Raw genomic sequence first — 21439 nt, forward strand, 5'->3', positions numbered from 1 at the left:
TTTGTGAGTCACACAGTAGCAGGTAGGACCTAAAGTTGGGAGCGGAGAACTGAAGAAACGTTGGACCACATGAGCGATTGGATTGGTCTGAGGAATCATTTGAGATAATGCTACAGGTTCCCACCACCAGAGGGCGCACAATAATACACTTACATCTGTAAGTGTGATCTGTGGTCCACTCTGAAGCGTTCATCTCTGTACTCTACTTTCTGAAGGGTCCCTCTGTAGGGGCTAAAATTAACGGCCGTTTGAAGTAGACTTCAGCGCTAATATTCGAAAACAATATTCTACAGTAAAATAATCAATGATACAGCTACAGCCTCCACAAAAACACATCACAAACACCTCTGGCCTTCTATACTGCACCAGTTTAGCATGCTAAATTAGATAGCCAGTTAGCTAACTGCTAGTAACGTAGCTGACATTAGTGGGATTTCAGTCTCAAATTGTATTCAGTAAAAAAGAATAGATTTTGCTGTTACCATGACAACCACTATTGATAGAGTTAGCTATATGTTACCTAATTAGTTAGCTTAGCGTTCAGATTTTGGGTCTTGACAATTTTGGGGGAGGAAAAGTCTTAGATTAGCAAATATCAGCTGACAAATTTGAGCCAAATACCCACACGTGTAGACTGAAAGTCAGCATCTACAAGGAGTTACATTTGAACATCACACTGTAAAGTTTAGGATATTTATTTGTTTTATCCTTCCATTTTCTGTACCACTTATCCTTCACAAGGTCACAGGGAGCCCGGAGCCTATCGCAGGGGACTCGGGGCACGAGGTGGGGGACACCCTGGACAGGGTGCCAGTCCATCGCAGGGCACAATCACACACCCATTCACACACTACAGACCATTTGGAAATGCCAGTCAGCCTACAATTCATGTCTGGACATGGGGAAGGAACTGGGGAAGGAAACCAGAGTACCCGTCGCTTTGGATAAAAGCATCTGCTAAATAAATAAATGTAAATGTAAATGTCACTATCCAGGAGAATCAGGTGGATTTGGACAAATCCTTGAAATCTCTGAAGCTCCTTGAGATACCAAACCTGTTTATCCATCACACTGAATATCAACACGGTTTTTAGCCAAATGCAAAGAATAAATTACCTTTACTATATTAATGTTTAGTTTTCTTACTGTTTGTAGACTGATCTATAAATATCTAAAATGTTCTTACACATCATTATTCAATGTACTGATTAAAGCAGTAAAGACTCACACACACTGAATATATAATCAAACCTGAGAATTTATTAGCCTTAAATTAGCTTTAAAACACCTCACTTAATACACTCCAAAAAATTGGTTACATGAGGAAGCAAAGGCAAATGCTGAAAGTGAAAGTAAAAGAAGAAATTGATTTTGTAAAACAATAGTTTAGCAAAAACACTCTAAAGCTTCCTTTTTATGCTAAATACAGTGGAACTACAAGGCTAATGCAGCTACCAAGTAATGGAAGTGTATAGACTCCATTTTACCTTCATGCATGTCTGTGTAAAGTTACATGTACAGTGGGGTCCAAAAGTCTCACTAAACAACTGCTTCTATTTTGCAAGATTTACAAATTTAATACAAAATGTTTAAATACAAATGTTATTATCAGCAATAACTTGAGTGAAAGAAAAATTTTATAGAATATTTATATGAATTTGAAAATTGATACGTCTCCCTTTTGCTTTAATGACAGTGTGCACTTGAGCTTGCACGGACTCCACAAGTTTGTGGAAAACCTGATGATTCTTGTTAGATCAGATTCATGAGACTGTCGTCTGAACATGTTCTTTAGCGGAAGGGAAAAATCTCAAGGAATGTCCGACCTTCAAGGAGTTACAAACATCATCATATCACAAATTTGCTTACATTTAAACAGTGACCAACAAATCACACAGAATATTTAATATTTAACATTTTGAACATTTCCTTTTCTTTGGAAAGTTATTAATGAAAAAATAAACAACCAACTAACAAAATTTCAGTGTGGTCTCAGACTTTTGGACCCCATTGTATATAAACCCAGTTTATGCAGCTGCAGTTTGACTTGACAATAAAACACCAAACCAAATAAAGCTAATGCTGTGATTAGTTTAAAATTCCTGAACAAAATGTCCCAAAATTCCACCAAAACACACACAAAATCAAATACAAAGTGTAATCTGTTCTAGATTCCTCACATTTCCACCTTTTCTTTAAAACTGAGTTATTTTAATGATCATTAGCAAACTATTTTAAAACTTATTCAAACCATGAAGAGCTACACCTACCAAACCTCCACCGAGTGCTGGTTTATAATCTGGACAAAAATAACACACAAGAACGCTTTTTAATGCTAACACAAGACGGTTTCACACGATACAATTTCTATTCTTATAGGAACAGTTTGATATTTTCTGACACCACTGAATCACTGCTGCGATATGATTTAGTAGGTTCTGATCGATATGTGACCAACTTTGTAAAGAATCTGGGGTACGCACCAGCTGTTTGTCTTATCACTTTATAAGCAGGTTAAACATTTATTGGAGGATTGGCCGATAAATAAGCCCGATTTATTCGGTCTACCAGCAGGGGGCAATGACGTTTCAATGCTGTTGTCCTTTTGGAGCGCCAAAGAAGCCTTTTTTTACCCGTTCTCCAGCTCCAGCTCTTCTATCTTCTGCTGATGAAGCCGGAGGCAGTGGAATTATAGAACTGAATTCTGGAACCACGATATCAACATCCTACACACACACAGACACACACGGTCATATTTCCACCAACATTATGCTAAAAGTCATAGAGACTGGAACACACTATACAGCCACTACATGAAGACACTTCCTGTTTCTAAACTCAAAGATGTAGAGTTCTACTGTCAGGTTTGTGCATGCTAGCTATATGGTCTTCAAGACACGCCCCCTCAGAACCCCTCTCCTTTCACTCTTAAAGGTCAGGCAGCTATACAATTATAACTTTAGCATTCACATAAACACATGTAGGTGACACACACACACACACGGTGCAGGAGGTGAATGTTACCTGAGCTTCGCTGTTGTTCTTCTGACACCACTGCTCAAAGTATTTCTTTGCAGCTTCCAGTTTATCTGTTTGTTTGCAATAAACTATGATGTGCTTCTCAGAAAATGTGTTTGGCAGCAGTTTGGACACCTGCAGGGACAAAACACACATCAAAGGCATCAAACACTAATCTGTCTTTCTTTCTTTCTTTCTTTCTTCCTTTTTAATCAGTGTTATGCTGTGTGTGTTATTCCATAATTGACAGGTACACACAGTGTTAGAACCAGAAACTTTGAAACTGTGAACTTTTGTCCAAGAACGTTTGTCCAGGAACTTTAGCCCAATAGCTTTAGCCTGACGAATTGAACGAAGGAACCTTAGCCCATGAACTACAACCTAAGATCTTGTGCTCAAGAACCTAAACCCAGGAAACTGAGCCCATGAAGTGTAGTCCAGGAACTTGAGCCAAGGAGCTTAAGACCAGGAACTTGGTTACAGTTGTGGGTGATTGCTTTAAGACTACATGAGGAGGAGACCACCTAAAATTTAAATAAATGTGGTTTCTGGTGGACAGTGCAATCCGTGTGAACATCATCTTTGAAGCCGCCAACAGATACCTCCGATAGGAATCCATTGACTCATGGCTTCTATGGCAGATTCAAGCAGAATGAACATGACTGATATCTCGAATATCAGCACTAGTCAGACTCACAGAGGACTCAGAGCTGCAGCAGTCACTCAGTAACTGAATCCATAACTGTTTTACACAACTTGTAAAGCTTGTCATTTTATCTTTGCAATTAGTAAATAAAGTGTAAGTATAAAGTTATGTTTGTTATGTGCTTTTGTTTTGTATTTTTATTGTTTATTTATAGATCTAGCTAGCTGTCAATACCTTCTTCACTAAAATTTATCTAGTTAGGTAGCAGTTTAGCTGCTTTATAGTGTGACATGTCAAACACTACTAATTTTGTCGACTTGCTTTGACATGGGACCGAGAATTAAACAGGAGACCAGTCCAACAGATGAAAGAAGAACACACACACACACAGTATATATATATATACTATGGGGATCGAAAGTTTGGGCACCCCAGGTAAAAATTTGTATTAATGTGCATAAAGAAGCCAAGGAAAGATGGAAAAATCTCCAAAAGGCATCAAATTACAGATTAGACATTCTTGTAATATGTCAAAAAAAGTTAGATTTTATTTCCATCATTTACACTTTCAAAATAACAGAAAACAAAAAAGGCGTCTGCAAAAGTTTGGGCACCCTGCAGAGTTTATAGCATGCACTGCCCCCTTTGGAAAGCTGAGACCTGACAGTGTCATGGATTGTTCTCAATCATCATCTGGAAAGACCAGGTGATGTCAATCTCAAAGGTTTTAAATGCCCGGACTCATCTGACCTTGCCCCAACAATCAGCGCCATGGATTCTTCTAAGCAGTTGTCTAGAAAACTGAAACTGAAAATAGTTGACGCTCACAAAGCAGGAGAAGGCTATAAGAAGATAGCAAAGGGTTTTCAGATGCCAATATCCTCTGTTCGGAATGTAATTAAGAAATGGCAGTCATCAGGAACAGTGGAAGTTAAAGCAAGATCTGGAAGACCAAGAAAAATATCAGACAGAACAGCTCGCAGGATTGTGCGAAAAGCAAGTCAAAACCCACGTTTGACTGCACGATCCCTCCAGAAAGATCTGGCAGACACTGGAGTTGTGGTACACTATTCCACTATAAAGAGATACTTGTACAAATATGGTCTTCATGGAAGAGTCATCAGAAGAAAACCTCTTCTACGTCCTCACCACAAAAATCAGCGTTTGAAGTTTGCAAATGAACATATAGACAAGCCTGATGCATTTTGGAAACAAGTTCTGTGGACCGATGAGGTTAAAATAGAACTTATTGGCCGGAATGAGCAAAGGTACGTTTGGAGAAGAAAGGGCACAGAATTTAAGGAAAAGAACCTCTGTCCAACTGTTAAGCATGGAGGTGGATCAATCATGCTTTGGGGTTGTATTGCAGCCAGTGGCACAGGGAACATTTCACGAGTAGAAGGAAAAATGGATTCAATAAAATTTCAGCAAATTTTGGACGGTAACTTGATGCCATCTGTGAAAAAGCTGAAGTTAAAGAGAGGATGGCTTCTACAAATGGATAATGATCCTAAACACACCTCAAAATCCACGGTGGATTACATCAAGAGGTGCAAGCTGAAGGTTTTGCCATGGCCTTCACAATCTCCTGACCTCAACATAATTGAAAATCTATGGATAGACCTTAAAAGAGCAGTGCGTGACAGACAGCCCAGAAATCTCAAAGAACTGGAAGACTTTTTTAAGGAAGAATGGGCAAAGATACCTCAAACAAGAATTGAAAGACTCTTGGCTGGCTACAAAAAGCGTTTACAAGCTGTGATACTTGCCAAAGGGGGCAGTACAAGATATTAACTCTGCAGGGTGCCCAAACTTTTGTAGACGCCATTTTTTTGTTTTCTGTTATTTTGAAAGTGTAAATGATGGAAATAAAATCTAACTTTTTTGACATATTATAAGAATGTCTAATCTGTAATTTGATGCCTTTTGGAGATTTTTCCATCTTTCCTTGGCTTCTTTATGCACATTAATACAAATTTGTACCTGGGATGCCCAAACTTTCGATCCCCACTGTAGATATGCTGTACACTTCAATAACATACACCTGTGCTTCCCCTATTTAAAAAACCATCAGACGCTACTGGTTACAACCCTTAGCTATCCAAAAGAACCTTTGAGAAACCCAGTTTCCTAGTAGTGTAAAGTTAGTAGATAGTAGATAGTGTATAGTTTTATTGAACCAAATTTAAATGAATGCTGTGTGAGTAAAGTAAATGAGCCTTAGCTAATAGCTGTTGTGACGGCGGGCGGACAGCCTGCGCGCATAAAACACACAACACTCCTCACACGACTGCCGAAAGGTGCTGAAAGGACAACTCCACTTCAGCACCCCCAATGTTTTGGATAGTTGGAGTGCACGTGGCTCAGAGGCGGAGCGTTTTGATTCTTCACGTCCGGCAGCTAATCCCCGGCGTAGTGCCAGTCTACCCTCCTGGAGGAGTTGGAGGGATATAAATGGAGCCCGCGGCAGCACAGAGAGGGAGGTAAGGAACAACGGCAACTTTACTAATTTATGTCTGTCTGTCTCTTCTTTCAGAACACGATGTCAGCGGGGAAGACGAGCCTTTTCTGCCACCAGCCACCCCCGTGCCACTGTAAAAGCTGACTCCTCAGAGCGCCGCTACCCCGAGATTGCTGCGCCAGTCTTCACCTTCATGTCCTTCTCCTCACCTTGCACGCTTAAATTCCCTTCACGTTACCTCACTGTAAATGTCACTGTAAATAAAGAGCACTTTTCCCCGACTTAAGGACTCTATTCTGTGACTGTGTTGGTGTCCAGGTCTCGCTCATCACACTGTTAAAGTAGACTTTTAGGCTGTTCCTGTTTTGTAAAAGTGATCCAAAAGATGTCTGCATGAAGGAGAATGGAGTCTTTTTTGAGAAATGACACTTGATATGTACCTGTTCCTTGCGGATTTGAAAGGCTTTGCTGGGGTTATTCTTGCAGTAGAAATAGACGCTGTCGATGGGGTTTTCCTCCTTCTTGCCATAATCTATACCAAATACCTGCAAGATCGGTATTATGAGTGAATCCCAAATCACAGAATTCCCCAAATTATCATTATCAAAGTTTAAAGTAATTTATTAGTTTTTTTATTTTTTGTTTTCATACTTTGACAACAAAATCTTCAGGCTTCAGGTCAATGTCGATATCATCAGGTTTGGATTCAGCCACCTCCTTGGCCAACTGTTCCTAAAAAAAAAAATAAATCAATAATTTATCTATCATCTGCCAAACACATATAACACATGTACCAACCCCTGTGCTTGAACCTGGTACCAGTGTTCCTGCTTCCTTTAAAACAGAGCCTAACCAGAAACTTATGCTCCACAATGAGCCTCCTCCAAACCCCTAATATTTAGAGGCCCTGAAGAGTGGTTGCTACAGTTACATACCAGTACTATGTTTACTCCTACCGATTTACTCCTAAATTTAGCTTTCCATTCCATTCTGGTTATTACTGAGAATAACATAGCATGAATACTCAAATAACCACCATCAATAGTTTGTTTCGAATGCATTCTGCTTGTTTGTGGCAAAGCCTGAAAATTTCCAACATTCTAGTAAGAACTCTAGCATTGGGATGGAGCCTTAAAATATTTTGCTCAACTGCATAAGGAATGCAAAAACTATGCCATTCATTTCTGCTATGTTTGTGCTGATTTGCCATAACTTATTCCTTAGACATTACAATATCTCTGGCAGAGCAGTGAGCAGAGCAGTAAGCTGCTCTCCATCCATCTCATCCAAATACCTGTCTCGTTCGTTTGCGCTCGCGTGGTGATGGTTTGTTACCGTTGCTGTTGTTGTTTTTTTTTTAAGATATGGAATTCTGTGTTTTAGATTCGTGCCAGATATTATCACATGTAACGACACTTTTTTAAGATAATCATCAATGCACTGTGATCTTACCTGTAAATATGTACTGTAACTACTCTAGCTGTACTAATACTGTAGTGGGACTGACGCTTGATTTTGTCCAATAAAAATGAATAAAACTATATAATTGTATAACTGTATAATTAAAAGTCTTTCTGCCCCTTAAAAAAACATTTATTTACCCCAGAACTGCACAGCTGGAAAACAAACCATCTGGCAAACCATCTGGCTAACATCTGGCTGTAGAAAAAGGCAAGCATGTGCTCTGAGATAAAATATTTTTAAAAAAGGGGGGAAAAAAGGGAAATAGTTGCAGTGTTTGTTTTAATAGCACAAACCAAGCACAAATGAACGGCACCGGTTTGGAGCGATTTACGCGACATGGGGTGGAGAGGGATGTCACACAGCCAGAAAAAAAAGTTTATTATCTCAAACAACAAACCAGCACAAACATTCGTTTTTGCGGCACAAATCAGCACAAACGAATGGCATGGTTTCTGTAATTATGTAATTTCATGGGGTGCCAACTTCACTGAGATTTAGCTCGTTATTCCGATTATAATTTTGGTTGTTTTTTTGGGATATTACTCCGTTTATCTTCCTATTTAGCCATTGTTAATTATCACTCAAAGGAAAAGGTTAACATGCCGATTTATGTAACGTGCTATTCTTTGATGCTAACCACTGTTTAGCCCATTAGCCCATAAAAACGAAGGTTTGATTACACACTAGCATTTGGGATACAACTCTGACTGAACTGATAATGGTAAATACATAAGCGAAGGTTGTGACCTCTGACCTTTGACACGTTAAGGGCTGTTTCAGGTGTTGTCTGTCCCACACACTTGTACAAGCGTCTGCAGACAACATTCTTCAGGATGGAGCGAGCATCGGACAGCTCTGGACGAGAGGAGTACAGGATCTGCTCGAAAATGTTATCTGTGGAAGGGTAAAGAGGACATTATTTCCAAAAGTCATATCAAACTTACACACACACACACACACACACACCCCAAATTAAAGTTATGGGTGTGCAGGAGTTAGGCCTGTACAAATAATCAGTTATATGATATTTCACAATATTCAACCAAACGTTGTGATTTTTGTGAACACTTAAAATATCATCATTACATAACATCATTAATTTTTTATTTTTGTATTTTGTGTAAGTCACAAGAGCAGTTAGCATTTTGTTCACTAACCAGATTTTGTTGTGTCGTACCATTTTCTTAATTGCAGAACTATTATGTATAATTCAAACATAATATTATGATAATAAAATAAGATCATCTATCATAGTTTGGTTTGTTAGCTTCTCAGTTTAGACACAATTATGGCTTGAAATTTCAAACGCTTAGCTCTTGATTGACTCTTGATTGATTCACTAGGTAATGAATGCATATAATCACTATTAATTGTGCAACTGATAATCAGCATATTAAAGGCTAATTAGCTGACCTGTGAGCTTGGTGTAGGCCTCCATGTCGTCTATGGCCTCTGACATTTTGTACATCTTTCCGCCGGTTCCCTCGATCTGAATGTAAGAATCGGCCTTCACCAAGGCTTCTGATATCCTACAATGTGGTTATTTTTGTAGTTTAGCTACCAGCTATATGGAGATGCAGCTGCATGTGTGACAAAATCTGACCATTACACTATAGCAGTACGATGTCATAAAAAGTCAGAGATCCAACGCAGGAGTAAGACGATATATCAGTACAAAGGTACATGCACAAACTGGTTTTAGCAACAAAGATGAAGTTTAAGTTAAATTGGATCAGCCAATCTCAAACAACTGACACCTTTCTTGTAAAATAACCCATGGAGCACTATCAATTATCATTTGGGCATTTTGGAATAGACGTGGTGAGGCCACACCACAAATGCCGAATGGTCTCTGGCAATACCAGACTTTGCCCTTAGGCCTCTATGAAGCACCAGCAACCTTCAGTGGCTCATGGATATCATCCATAGAGTCCCCTCTATTGCTTTCTTAAAATGTATCTGGACAAGGTTGTGGTTCAATGGACATGGCCAAAAAACTTGTGCATCTTAGGAAAGTGCTAGAACCACTTTTTTGGGGCAGAAATTGCCATCAACTCAAAGAAGTGTCATCTTGAGGCCTGTTGAAACCACAGGAGAAAAACATTTAAGTCATGAACAACTTTTCCACTGTCTATTACCAAGACCAAGGTCTAAGCTTTTCTTGAGTTGGCAAGGTACGATAGATGCTTTATCCTTAACTTTCTCTGAAAAGAGAGAGCCTTAGCAGCTGCCTTTCATCTGTCACACCAAGGTATCAGAGGTTGGGCTGAGAGGCCAACAGGTAGGGGTTTAAATTTTGTAAACTAGTGCCCACAATGCAAAAATCTGCAGAAGTGGAGCGGCAGGCATTGGCTGTTAAGTGGGTTATTGAAGACCTGCTCTAACACCTCAGCAGGGGGCCTTCCATTCTTTTCATAGTCCATACTCCCTCCAGTGGATGGGGTAAAGGACTTCAACCCCCTCGTTACCAAGAACTACACGTTGTGTTATATCAGGTTTAAGCTCATCCTCTTTGAAAACAGGAAGCTTAAAGTCACTACTGTAACACACTGAAAACCATCATACCAGACCTGACAGTTATCATACTGGGAAGTAGTTGTTTTCTTACACCTTTCACTGCAGGCTGGCAAAGAGAACACAGATGTATTAGTACTGGTATAATTCAAATAATGATGGAAATTATACTCACATTTCCTCAATGATCTTGGTCACTTTGTGCTGATAGGCTCTGCGGTGTAGGCAGTGTCTTGTGTGAAACATGTCATATAAATCATGGACTTCCTGTAGAAAAGAGAGTGTGCATTAAATGCACCGTTTGCTAAATATTAAATGTTCACAATATCCTTTTTTATGTAAATGCATTCTCTTTAAGCTATGCAAAGTCACTTTCAAGGAGGATATCCATAGAAGGGATGCTGTCAGTGGCTATGGCTATCTGACTGTTCTGGAAATGCCTGGATGGCTCTCTGAATTTACAAAGCACTGTACTACCAACTTTCATAAATTCAGTAATATTACTGGAAATATTTCAAAGTTTTAAAGACACTTTTTATCGCCCTCTTGAGTACTGAGCTTTATAACCACCACAGTACTGGAAGAAAGCATGTTGAATATGAACAACAGGAACATGCGTTAGCAAAAAATTTGATTTGATTGGCATTCTCATTTGTGTTCTTAGGATATGTTTATGCACTTATACCAAATATAGTCCACTAGCCAAGACCTATTTAGTGTCTGGAATTTTTCTTTCTGGAACTATGAGGCTAATGTAGCTACCACTTAATGAACACTAATAACCATCAGTTTAGCTTTGTGCTGTTACAATCATATTAAATATTCAGACACCAGACTGAGTGCATCATGGGTAAGAGCATACCTTGTCTCTGGCACAGATGAGCTTCTTCCCCTTGACCTCACACACACGGATGAATTTGAGGAAACGGAGGTGGTCTGAGCTGTTCTTGATGCCCAGGTGATATGAGTCTCTGTTCATATGGAAAATATATTATGGTGCTTTATAAATATAAAATGTTCCAAATAGAGTTTATTTCTTAGCAATATAACTTTAATATAACTTTTTTTATAACTCAAAACTCCTTCAGCTAGTTAACTATGTTAACAGTTATTTATGTTTCTATAAAAGTTTTTTTATTCAATTATTCAACAATTAAATTTTTATGTCAATATGGTACAAGTATGATTATGTGATACCTCTATACGTCAACGTTAATATATATGCTAATATTAATACATTAACATTAATATAACTTCCAAGTAAAACAAAGTCTTAATGACAGACTCACCTGGCGAAATAATCCCACTTGTCCACATCAATGCTGGTTCTCTTATTTGCCACAATCTCATACAAAAAGGACTTTTCCTCAGGTCTTCCTTTGTACTTCCACTAATGGAAGAAGAAATCAAGAAATCAGTTCAGCTGCCAGGTTTCAACTTATAAATGAAAATGAAAAGAAAAAATCTCTACTGTATTTGGTGAGGCAGCTGAGTCCAGTGGTCCTGCAATTTGTTCTTTGATAAATTCGAGATCAGTGGTAGAGAGACCATATTTCTTCATCACAGGCTCCAGATTATTCTCCTTCACCAGATGGTCAAACATTTGCACCGACGCAATCTCATGCTGCAGGGAAAAAAGGGGTGGCACCAACATAACAACCATGCATTACATAGTGCACATGCAGGCAGGCTTGCTTAATAGGTTTTCTACCCTATCTAGCCCTGTTTTGTTTTACTGATGAAAAGAGAATAAAAACAATAGCTAATAATGCTGCAAAGCTCTATTTGTCCAACACATCTTCCACATATTATATTAGCAAAAGATTGTTATAAGCTAGCTGGACATAATGGGCCATTTATTAAGATGAATATGAACAGATAAATTGATGAATTATTAATTATGGAAATTATTACTTAAAGTTTCTCTAAGCGTAGCAGATGAGCGCTCGATTTTCTTTACAGCAGAGCGCATTGAATTAACACAAACATTGACGCTATTTTATTAATTCAACAAATCAAAATAGTAAATTAAAAGTGTTATAAAATCTCTTATATCTCACACACCTTACAATTTCACCACCTTGATTTAGAATCTCGTGACTTAAGTTGCGCTCGAGTAACTGTCAGAGCTCCATATAAAAAAATAAAATATAAAATAACAGTCTGTGCTGGATCAAGTGCTATTCTATGTGCTGCTGAATAATGAGTGTGGAAGCCATTTTGTTAAATTAAACCAGTGATTAATGTGAGAATTACAACTAGCTCTAATCATGCAGTGATATATTGGTAATATACGAGACTCCTGTTAGATTTATTTCAACTCTCACCATCTTCTCATTCAGACATCATCATATTAGTCTTTTGTAATTTTTTTAGTTTTAAATGATCTCTTGTTTTATCATATTACTTTTGAAAGTGAAGATGAAAAAAACACTAATTTCCTTCTTCAGTCTGTATTTTCTATCCCTGATTTTTTCAGGTTTAAAGGTGAGTGTTTGTGTTTACTGGCAGTAAACACATTTTGGCTATTGAAAAACTCCCTCTCGGACACTTCTCCTGAAGAAAATATCTGGGCCCGCAACACCCTGGAGAAATTGAGGACCACTTTCTCTGGCCTGGGGTGAACGCTGAGGTCCATGTGTTCTGCCAGCAGTGCCACCAGTTTCAAAGGACTACCCCCTACAATCCTGCTCCCATGCCTCTCATCCCACTCCCCATTATCGGCGTCCCCTTCGAGAGGATAGGCATGGACCTCATAGGGCCACTGCCGAAGTCTGCTCGGGGCCACAACTACATACTGCTCATCATGGACTACGCCACTCGAAACCCCGAGGCAGTCCCACTTCGGAAGGCCACCTTCCGGAACATCGCCCGTGAGCTCCTGCTCCTCTTCACCTGGGTTGGAATCCCAAAGGACATCCTCACCAACCAAGGTATCCCCTTTATATCAAAACAAATGGATCAAAACTAGTGGCTCTGTGTTAGCTGCTGTAGGTGAAGCACCTGAGGACGTCCGTCTACAACCCCCAGACAGAGGGGCTGGTGGAAAGTTTCAACCAAACATTGAAGAGGATGCTACGGAGTGTGGTAGACAAGGAGGGGTGGAACTGCAACCTTCTCCTCCCCTATGTCCTCTTCGCCGTCCAAGAGACTCCCCAGGTGTCCACCGGTTTCACCCCCTTTGAGCTCCTCTCCTGATGGCGACCTCAAGAACTGCTGGACGTGGCCTGGGAGGCATGGCAAAGCAGCCCTCCCCCTACTGCTCCCTCATTGATTACTTTCAGTATGGCAGCCAGGTAAGCGGCAGACACTCAAATATATCACACATATATAAATCTGCTAAAAAAGTGATCACACATCAGTGTGATTGGGCACATCACTTCCAGTTTTCAAATTGTTTTGCCGGGAGTTTCTTGCCTGTGTCGGCGTCTTAACTATACTGTTTCTTTCTTTTTTAAATCAATAATTTTGCGCTATCGTTTTCATCTGTTGTATTTTTCATGTTCTCTTCTACCGCATTTTCATTTTTTTTCTCTCGAAGAGCGCTTTTGTATTTTGTCAAGATAGTGAGCGGAGGCCATTCACACCGGATCTACGCCGTCTGCAATAATATCAACAAATCTTCGACTAAGGTGCGTTAAACAACATGTCTAACATTCAGCTTGTTCAGTGTGTTGAGTGCAGGATGTTTAGTCACTCTTCCTCCGTCGTTAGTATTAGCTTTATTTCTGATAAATGCATGTTAGTTAGCTGTCTGACGGAGAAGATTGCAGCATTAGAGGTGCGCGTCCAGACTCTAGAGAGGGTGAGTGAGAGTGAGAGCAGCGTAGTTTCTGTAGGGGAAAGTCTGGATGCCTTAGGCGGAGATAGTAATATCCCCAACTCCGACATTAGAGCCCTCACAGCAGGGCGAATGGGTGACGACTCGGCGGCATAATCGCAAAGCCAAAGCTAACGCTAAGGCTCGCCCACAGGAGCACCACTCCTCTCCGCTTCACGTGTCCAACAGGTTTGCTCTCCTCAGTGAAGCACCTGCTGAGAAACCTGAAAGAGCGCTGGTTATAGGAGACTCTATCTTGCGGCACGTGAAATTAGCTAGGCCTTTAGGGGCACCAGCAGCTTTAGTTAGGTGTATACCGGGAGCCAGGGCGCCGGACATAGCAGGTAATCTTAGGGTCTTAGGCAAGCACAGGTTCTCAAAGATAGTTATTCATGTAGGAGCTAATGATATATGCCTTCGTCAGTCTGAGGTTACTAAGAGTAACATTGTAGAGGTGTGTAAATTAGTGAAGGCGATGTCCGATGCTGTAGTATGCTCTGGCCCCATCCCAATGCGGCGTGGCGATGTAGCTTACAGCAGGTTATGGTCCCTGAACTGCTGGATGTCCAGGTGGTGCTCCGAAAACAATGTGGGCTTTATAGATAATTGGACTATCTTTGAGGGCAAGGCAGCATAGTACGTAGTCTCAGAACAGGCCTAGTCAATTGGTGACAATCCAGGGCCAAGGCCAGGGAGCAGACAAGCAGGCTAAACTGACCGTATGCTAGCTGCACTGAGTCGTCACTTAGGTTCCACTGTATTGAGACTGTGTCTGTTCCCCGAGCTAAACAAAATTATAGACATACTCAGACTCGCGCCACAGTACCTCAGCGAACTTTTGGTCTTTTATGATCCGCCACGCCTACTCAGATCAAAAGGTGCAGGCTCTTTGTTGGTACCTTGAATAGTGAGGGCTACAGCTGGGGGTAGAGCTTTCTCTTACAAAGCCCCACAGTTATGGAACAGCCTTCCACTTAGTGTTCGGGGCTCAGACAAAGTCTCAGTGTTTAAGTCTCGACTGAAAACATGTTTCTTTAGTCAAGCCTTTTGTGAATAGTTTTTTTCTTAGGTAATGGAGCAGGTCTGGAGGGTATCACAGGCATAGAGTGTTGTGGTGAACTGGGATGTTTGGATGCTGTTGCCCCCCGACTCTCACGCGTTCACTCAGGTTTATCGACGGTGGAGTGGCTGCTTTATGTCCCAAGACGCCCTCATGTCTGTGTTAGCTTCTGGCTCTCCCTTTTAGTTATGCTGTCATAGCTAGTCTTGCCGGAGTCCCTGCTTGCACTCTGCACGCAAAGTACATTATCCTTAACCATTAGAGGACAAAAGCTTACCTAATAATCTCTCCCTCTCTCTCTCTCTCTCTGTCAAGCTACACATGCTACTTCTGAGATGCCAGTGATCCTGACCCCTTCTGCTCTCCGGACCTGCTTGACCCATCCTGATGCCCTACTTCTGGTTAGAGTTCTCATCGGTTGAGTTTGCTCGCTGCTGCTGGGGGTGGCCCCATATGGACGGCCTGAAGAACCATTTGGATTGCTGGGGATGGTTCCACCTGGGGGCTGTGGAGATGGCTTGGGGATCTCATATGGGGAGCTGTACTGTATGGCTTGGGACTGCGATTGCTGTGGTGGCTTTGGGGCTGCTGTTGCCACGAACACCTTCGTACTCAGGACTCCATCAGTGGACAGTGGATAGATTTTAACCAACCAGACTCCTTGTGAAAACTGTGGTGAATTTACTGGTTGCACAATTGCACTATTTGTCCATATAGTACACAATAATAGAAGGGATTTATTTATAATCGCACTATCCCTTGCACCCAGATGAGGATGGGTTCCCTTTTGAGCCTGGTTCCTCTCAAGGTTTCTTCCTCATATTGTCTCAGGGAGTTTTTCCTTGCCACTGTTGCTCATTAGGCATAAATTCACATATTTACAATATATTTTTTGAATCCATTTATTTCTGTAAAGCTGCTTTGTGACAATATAAAAATGCTATACAAATAAAATTGAATTGAATTGAATTAAAAAAGTGGACTGAACCTGCCCTTCCGGTGTCTGCGTTTGTGAGTCTTTCCACAGATCATCTGGTCCACCATGACATTAAAACCCCACCGGGAGTCATGGTCAGACAGCGGGCCTACTGCGTCCCAGAGGCTTGCCATAAGGCAATCAAGGAGGAGATCAGCCGGATGCTTCATGATGGAGTCATTGAGAAGTCCACCAGCCCCTGGTCCAGCCCCACAGTCGTGGTGCCCAAGCCCGACGGAAGCATCTGGCTGTGTAATGACTTCCAGCGGCTCAACCAGGTTTCTGAATCCAACATCTACCCCCTCCTTGGGGTCGACGACCTGGTGGAGTGGCTAGGGAGGGCCTGGTTCATCTCCACCCTGGATTTGTCCAAGAGATACTGTTCCAGCAACTAATGGACATCGTCCTGCGGCCTCATTGCCAATACGCCGCTGCTTATATTGAAGATGTGGTGATCCACTCCTGCACCTGGTCTGACCACCATCTCAGGGAGGTCCCAGGTGAGCTCCGGAAGTCCGGGCTAACCGCCAATCCCAGGAAATGCCACCTGGGGCTAACAGAGGCACAGTACCCGGGGTACCGCATCGGCAGCAGAAGGAGGTGGAGGCTGTCAGTAACTACCCACATCCAACCACAAAAAACAAGTACATGCCTTTTTGGGGTTGGCAGGGTATTATCGTCGTTTTGTGCCCAACTTCTCCTTGATTGCCTCTCCCCTCTCAGACCTTACTAGGAAAGGCCAGGCGGACCACTGGTGGTACCTGTCCCTACAGGACTTTAATTTTACTGGGAAACACCAAGCAGGGGCTCAGCACGGTAACGCGGATAGGCTCCACTGTCAATTCTCCCTCTGGGCCCATTGCGTACCCCTATTGTTTTGGACAGCTTGAATGCGCATGGCTGCGAGGCGGAGCAAGGAAATTCTACTCGGCTGGCAGCCAGTGAGTGCGACAGCAAACATCTACCCTTCGGCAGAAGACTGGAGAGTATAAAAGGAGCCAGCGGCCGCTCTTTAGACAGACTAGGCAACTAATGGCTCTCTCTTTTTCCCACACAGAATCTCTTTTTCCCACACCCCACTTCATCACCCATGCTCACCTTAACCCTCATTTGCTTCCTGCACTGTTTATAAAAATAAAGAGCATGTTTCCCACACTCCTGCTTCTTGGTGTCTGTGTTCAGCCCTTCTGGGGTCCCGTACTGCCACACTGTTGATACTGCATTTGCATCTGTCTCAGCTTTTCCATAGTGACAATAATATATAACATTGTATCACATATGTTGCTATGACCAGCATGCACAATAGCTACTGTGAATGCTTACTGGACAAAATAGCATGTGTGAGAAGATAGACTAGATAACCTTTCTGACCAGAGATAAAGTCTGTTATATTAGGCAGACAGAACTGTATTTATGGGTTCCTATTTTGGACAAATTTAAACAATAGCATGTCACTCTATCTTGTAGCAAACATTTTCTTTACTGGTCTGATTAACAGTCATATTCATAGTCTGAGAGAAGTAATTGCCATGGTTACACAAACTGACAGGCAGCATGTGTAGCTCATAGTTTGCTTGCTACAAGAGCAAATTCTATTTTTAAAAATAGAGCTGTTTTTGCATCTAGCCTGAGGAGCAGGAATGATGCTGTGATCAGTGTTTATGCAGTTCTTACCTTCCATTTGTAATCAGGCCGGACATTTGGTATAAACAAGCTGTCAAACAGATGAGAATATGGGCCGTGACCTGTGGATAATTGTAAACAATTTTTAAAGTATTTCTTCTTTTTGTTTTTTTGTGAAATTAATTTTGTGACTTCTTTAATGTGAAGTACCAAAACCACAAATCACCCCCTACACTATGAACTATATTCTTAAATTCTTATATTCCTACATGATGTGCTTGACTATCTGTTATTTAGTGACATCTTGAAATGAACAGTAATGTTTTACACTAAACAGACTCACACTTTTTCATGTTTTACTTATATTACTGACAGAAATAGAAGAGAAACAGAAGTGAGTTTCTCAGTGTGAAAACACAACTGCACTAAAAGTGGCACACTACGAGACATAACAACTGTGTAAAGAACATCTAAGATTTAAAACTAAGAACAGAAATAGGACGTGTGTGTGTGTGTGTGTTCACCCAAGTCATGGCACAAGCCAGCGATCTGAACACACAGGATGTCTTTTTCCGTGATGCCGAGTTCTAGCTGTTTTTCACTCAAAGCTTTAACGAGACAGCCTGCTAAATACCCGACACTGAAAAACACACAAAACCCAAGTTTCATGAAATATATAGAACTGCCTGACTTCGTTATCACACTAACTATTTTGTCTCATATAGTCCTCATTTCATGTGGGACATAATCACTCTCTTGCTTCTTGCCTTAAATTGAAACAGCTTATTTTTTAATCATCTGCTCTTATAGCAGTAGGTTAACTAACAGTAGATAGTGAGTTACACAGAACTATTTGATTTGCGTAATATTAGCTATGTAACCCGACTCTAAATAGGATGAACTTTCCCTGCGTAAATATTAACCTAATTTTTGGACTTAATTAGCCGATTATGAATACGCCTCATAGAAAAAAACCACAGGGGTGTGGCATGTTTTGATGATACAACACTTGATTTAATGTTTTGTGTTGAGATGTTTTAGTTGATTTGTTAGTATTCATATTAAAACATTTTACTTTACTGCTTTATGTTAAGAGAGTCATTGATGTTATCTTGTGCATGTATTGTCCAGCATGCAATGGATTTACGAGTGAATGAAAAACTACAGGTCACAGTATATAATATATTCACATACACACAAACACACACACACACACACACACACACACACCCTATGGAGTGTTCAAAGCGGTTGTGTGAAGCTCCAGGAAACACCAAGTATGCTCCTCCCAGCTGTTTAATGTTCCGCAGTCTCTGGAACTGAGGAGTGTCGATGATCCGCACCAGCAGAGGGTGGAACTCGATGTGACCATGGATCGGGTCATTAAACACCTGAGCAAGAGAATATATGCTAATATTATTTTTACTTTAGCATTATTTAAGATCTCAACTCATTTCCATCCATCATTAAGCTATAAGGAATTTCCATGATGCACACTCTCAGTTTCAGAATCAACGTTTTCAGCCGAGCTGCCAGCCCATCCACAGCACTGCATTTATGACGGCGGGCCGGCAGCCCGCACACTGAAACCAGCAAGCGCTCCACAGTCTACTGCTGCCATGGTGCTGAATGGACAGCGCCACTTCAGCAACACCTGTGTTGTGGAGAGCACGGGAGCGTGAGGCTCCCGGGAGCAAGGTAATCAGGCAAGGCTGGGCCAGTGAGGGCAGCGGCATCTCCCTACCGTCCTGGAGATGACGGGGGAGTATAAAAGGGACCTGCGGCCAGGGTAAGGGAAGGACACTTGGGCTTATTCCCATGACTGACCCTCTTCTCTGTTTCTCTTGTTTAGATGATGAGGAGGAAGATTCCCCGAGCTGTCGCCGGCACCCCAGCCTGTCTGCCTGCTGTCTGCAGAGCCCCTTGGGCCCCGCCACTACCGCACAGCCATTCCTGCACCGTGCCCTGTCCAGGGAGGCCCACAACCCCGGCATCCAGCACTAGTCTCACACTCTTACCCTGCCCGCACCTGTGAATAAAGAGCACATGATTCACCCCAATACCTCCTCTCTTGCAGTTCATGTTGTTCAGGATTTGGATCACCCAAAGATAGGGCAAATGCTTTTCTGTTGCACCACTTGGAAGACCCACACAAGTGCACTTTACCAACTGGTATGTCCTGATGACCTTAACATGATAGATAGATTTAATACTTTCATCATTAACAGTGCAGCCTAAAAAGTTTTGAAGCTGGAATTGTAATGTGTAGCATAAATAAAACAGCCTAAATATAGTGACATCCTGTAAACATTTTTTGCTTTAACTAATGAAAAGATGACTACTTGTCTTAGTTAACTAGAAATTCTGATCGACTAGTAAACATTATAGTACACAGTAACAAGTCTGTGATCCACATTTTCTCTCATACTGCAACTAATACCCATATTAAGAGAAGCAAATATGAACATGGGGGTGGAGCTATAAATAGTGCAAATCAGTGATTGGTCAAATACAATGAGTGGACAAATGCTATTTATAAAAAAAAACACTATGGCTAAATCACACACTACCATACAAAGTAGTCCATACATTAGTGTTAACAGTTAACACCAGACTGTAGGATACACACCTTGTGTTCAGATGAAATCTCACCATGGTGGCCTGAAAAAGAAAATAATATTAGTGTTAAAATATTTTGGCTCCCTCTGGGCAGACATGGCATATTTCTGACTGGTTCAACACTTCACTCAATTACTAAAGACATGAATGCATTATTGATATTTGTTGGTCTGAAGATTTTGAGCAACTTAGCATGAAAATCTTGAATATCAGTAGAATTAGCCACTAATCTTTTAATTTGAACCATGGTTGTAAGGAAGGAAATGGAAATAAAAGCTAAAATCAACTACCCAGCATTTTTTAAAACATTGATTTCAGCCTTTTCTTTCTTTGTCTGCATTTTTCTTTGTTTGTTTTTATTCTGTAGACGTTGATCCTCATCATGATCCACCCATGGAACATTCTTAACCAGGATACCTTTCTAGTTGTGTTCTCTTTTCTTTTCAGACCACCAGGGTCAAGGGACCCTGAGACTTCCATCACTCTAAATTTACTGGGCTTTTACAATTATAACAACTGCTTTTAGAAAATAAGCCACCACCTAAAAGCATATCTGCTCAGTGATTCTCCTGAGGTGGATGGTACTCCCCCCTCCCCGACCCCAGTTGTCCCCGACCGCTGCCATCACTACCTCCCCATCTCTTTTGTCACTGTCTCCATCCCCCCATCTCCATCACTGCTGCCCTTCCCTTCCAATATATTCACATTATGAATATATTCTAAAAATTATTTTAGAAGTCCTGTCAGCTGAGCTCAAAGTGTTTTAAGTGTTTTAAGTGTTTTTTTTTTAAGTGTTTATAGATTTATTTAAGTCAAGATTTATACTCAGTGCCTTACCGTCCTGCTGGATCATGGTTTCCGTCACGGCTGGATCACAGCTTCTCTTCTCGGGGGTGTTAAAGCTCTCAGGGCATGGCACATCCTCGCTTGGGCGCTTTTGGCTCATCATGGTGCTGAAGTTCTAGTTCTAGTAGAGATTGGTATCAGGAGGTTTGCTCTCTACACACAAATGAGGTATATACTTTTAATTCTGCCAAGAGAAGAAAATGAAAGTTAAAACCTGGTGAGGAAAAAGCAGAGTGTGGAAACACAGAGGCTTTTTAATTGACTAACGTGACTGGCACTCAGCTTAAATACCTCGGATAACAGGGTGGATCAAGTACGGTGTTCTGCAATAAGCAACATTGGCTATTTTACAGGGTGGCACACCTGAACACCTGGTGGGGTGTGTCTGTGCG

At 41.2% G+C, this 21439-nt stretch overlaps 1 protein-coding gene across 1 annotated transcript; it reads right to left on the reverse strand.

The window, feature by feature from the left end:
• Positions 1-1256: 1256 nt before the first annotated feature.
• On the reverse strand, positions 1257-21223 carry LOC117597039 (deoxynucleoside triphosphate triphosphohydrolase SAMHD1). The gene is made up of 15 exons (XM_053233201.1): positions 21039-21223; positions 20212-20243; positions 18813-18973; positions 18107-18222; positions 17634-17704; positions 11575-11727; positions 11393-11493; positions 10966-11074; positions 10279-10370; positions 9003-9118; positions 8344-8483; positions 6777-6857; positions 6566-6670; positions 3025-3153; positions 1257-2726 (listed from the first exon to the last, which is right to left on the reverse strand). Exons 1-15 carry the CDS (start codon positions 21148-21150, stop codon positions 2589-2591), a joined length of 1656 nt encoding a protein of 551 aa, XP_053089176.1. The 5' UTR covers positions 21151-21223; the 3' UTR covers positions 1257-2588.
• Between the last annotated feature and the right edge of the window lie 216 nt (positions 21224-21439).

This window comes from Pangasianodon hypophthalmus, chromosome 4 (genome assembly GCF_027358585.1).
Source record: "Pangasianodon hypophthalmus isolate fPanHyp1 chromosome 4, fPanHyp1.pri, whole genome shotgun sequence".
Classification (NCBI taxonomy): domain Eukaryota; kingdom Metazoa; phylum Chordata; class Actinopteri; order Siluriformes; family Pangasiidae; genus Pangasianodon; species Pangasianodon hypophthalmus.